This window comes from Symphodus melops (genome assembly GCF_947650265.1).
Source record: "Symphodus melops genome assembly, chromosome: 1".
In the NCBI taxonomy this organism is placed as follows: domain Eukaryota; kingdom Metazoa; phylum Chordata; class Actinopteri; order Labriformes; family Labridae; genus Symphodus; species Symphodus melops.
In genome coordinates, this window is record NC_136691.1 from 364,338 (window position 1) to 366,837 (window position 2,500).

Sequence of the window (2,500 nt, forward strand, 5' to 3'; positions counted from 1 at the left end):
GTAAGTTCAAAACACCTAGAGGTTAAAAACACCTGTAAGTTCAAAACACCTAGAGGTTAAAACACCTGTAAGTTAAAAACACCTGTAAGTTAAAAACACCTGAAGGTTAAAAACACCTGGAGGTTAAAAACACCTGTAAGTTAAAAACACCTGGAGGTTAAAAACACCTGGAGGTTAAAAACACCTGAAGGTTACCTGGAGGTTAAAAACACCTGGAGGTTAAAAACACCTGGAGGTTACCTGAAGGTTAAAAACACCTGTAAGTTAAAAACACCTGGAGGTTAAAAACACCTGGAGGTTACCTGAAGGTTAAAAACACCTGGAGGTTAAAAACACCTGAAGGTTACCTGGAGGTTAAAAACACCTGAAGGTTAAAAACACCTGGAGGTTAAAAACACCTGGAGGTTAAAAAAGCCTGGAGGTTAAAAACACCTGGATGTTACCTGAAGGTTAAAAACACCTGTAAGTTAAAAACACCTGGAGGTTAAAAACACCTGGAGGTTACCTGAAGGTTAAAAACACCTGGAGGTTAAAAACACCTGGAGGTTACCTGAAGGTTAAAAACACCTGTAAGTTAAAAACACCTGGAGGTTACCTGAAGGTTAAAAACACCTGGAGGTTAAAAACACCTGGAGGTTAAAAACACCTGGAGGTTACCTGAAGGTTAAAAACACCTGGAGGTTACCTGCTGATGGTGTGTGAGTAACATGTTAGCACGCTGTGCTAGGTGGGACGTTAATATTCGGCGACAAAGATCAATGAGTTAGTAAGCGTGTGTGTTTTGGGGGAGGGGCTAGAGTTTGATTACCTCCCACTGACACGCCCCTCTCTCTCTTCGTCTGCAGGTCTGAAGCTTCCAGATTTCCAGGACTCCATCTTTGAATATTTCAATACGTCTCCTCTGGCTCCAGACCTCACCTTCAGAGTGAGTCACCTGTGTGTCTGCTCACCTGTCCCGTCCCCCCCCCTCTCTCTCTCTCTGAGATCCTCGCTCTGAGGAGCGTTGATCTTAGAGAGGAGGCGTGGCCGAGGTATGACACAGTCTGTCAGAGGCTGTGATTGGTCAACCCTAATGAGAGAGATCTTTGGTTGTGATGATTCGCAGCGGCTCTTTGTACGGCGTTCATGGGTCCGCCTCCATTTCCTGTTACAGCGAGCACATCATGTCAACAGGAAGCTTTTTTTATAAAACATACAGCCCGTCACATGATGATGATGTCACTCAGGTGTTTGTGTTTGTTTTTATCTGCCACATGGAGGCGTCAGTTTGCTCCTCCTCCTCGCTGCTCGCACTCTGGGAAGAAGTAAGTTCATCCCCAAGATTACCCATAATCCCTTGCATACCACCATCCATACCCACAATCCTCTGGGGCAGCTAGCTGTCAGATCTAACATTAGTCGTAGCTGCTCGCTTTGTGCTAACAGTAGCTTGTTAGCTTAGCATAGCGTGACGTACATGTTGACCACCTCTCACTTTAACACTTTGTCAGTCGTAAGATGCCCCAAATATAAGGAGCTTTAAAATCACACCCTTAAAAACCCAGGCTCCGCCCCCTGGCAGGCTCCGCCTCCTGGCAGGCTCCGCCCTAGCTGCTCTCAGAGCTCTGTTGTTGAGTTTGTTGTTGTGTTTCTCTCACCGACCCTCCTGCTGCGGTAAAGTTGTTGAAGAAGCCACAGAAGAAGAACGTACGTCACGATACCAGAAAACATCTAATCAGCATCTGTCTGTTACCACGGCAACCGCCTCTAAAAGCTGCAGGCAAACTCCTGCACACAATCTAAATTGCAGATCTGATGAAAGCGTTACATCAACCTTACAGCAGCTCTACATAGAATATATGAAGCCATGTATGTATGTTCATGTAACAGCTGGGATCTCATGTGGTGGTGTGTGTGTGTGTGTGTGTGGACGCTCCTCAGTCACAGTCATATGTTCTCCTGGCGTGACCTGAACGCAGCACGACTCAGCGTGATGACTCAGCGTTTAAGAGGATCTTCACTGAGCTGCTCTGCCTTTCAGCTCATCATTCAGGACTGCACTAAAAACCCCTCTGAGTTCTGGTTCTGGTCTTTAAAGCCGGCTCATGTTGTCTCAGGCCCCGCCCTCACATTGTCTCAGGCCCCGCCCTCACATTGTCTCAGGCCCCGCCCTCACATTGTCTCAAGCCCTGCCCCTCATGTTGTCTCAGGCCCCGCCCTCATGTTGTCTCAGGCCCCGCCCTCACATTGTCTCAGGCCCCACCCTCATTTTGTCTCAGGCCCCGCCCTCATGTTTTCTCAGGCCCTGCCCTCACATTGTCTCAGGCCCCGCCCCTTATGTTGTCCCATGCCCCGTCCTCACATTGTCTCATGCCCCGCCCCTCATGTTGTCTCAGGCCCCGCCCTCACATTGTCTCAGGCCCCACCCTCACTTTGTCTCAGGCCCCGCCCTCATGTTTTCTCAGGCCCCACCCTCATGTTGTCTCAGGCCCCACCCTCACATTGTCTCAGGCCCCGCCCC

At 48.8% G+C, this 2,500-nt stretch overlaps 1 protein-coding gene across 4 annotated transcripts in view; it reads left to right on the forward strand.

Annotated features, from left to right (window-relative positions):
- cdc42bpb (CDC42 binding protein kinase beta (DMPK-like)) overlaps window positions 1-2,500 on the forward strand; it is a 27,313-nt gene that overhangs the window by 16,320 nt on the left and 8,493 nt on the right. For all 4 annotated transcript variants that reach the window (XM_079364836.1, XM_079364837.1, XM_079364838.1 and 1 more), the window contains one exon: window positions 846-925. In XM_079364836.1, coding sequence (XP_079220962.1) covers window positions 846-925 — 80 coding nt within the window. The remainder of the gene's footprint in view (window positions 1-845; window positions 926-2,500) is intronic.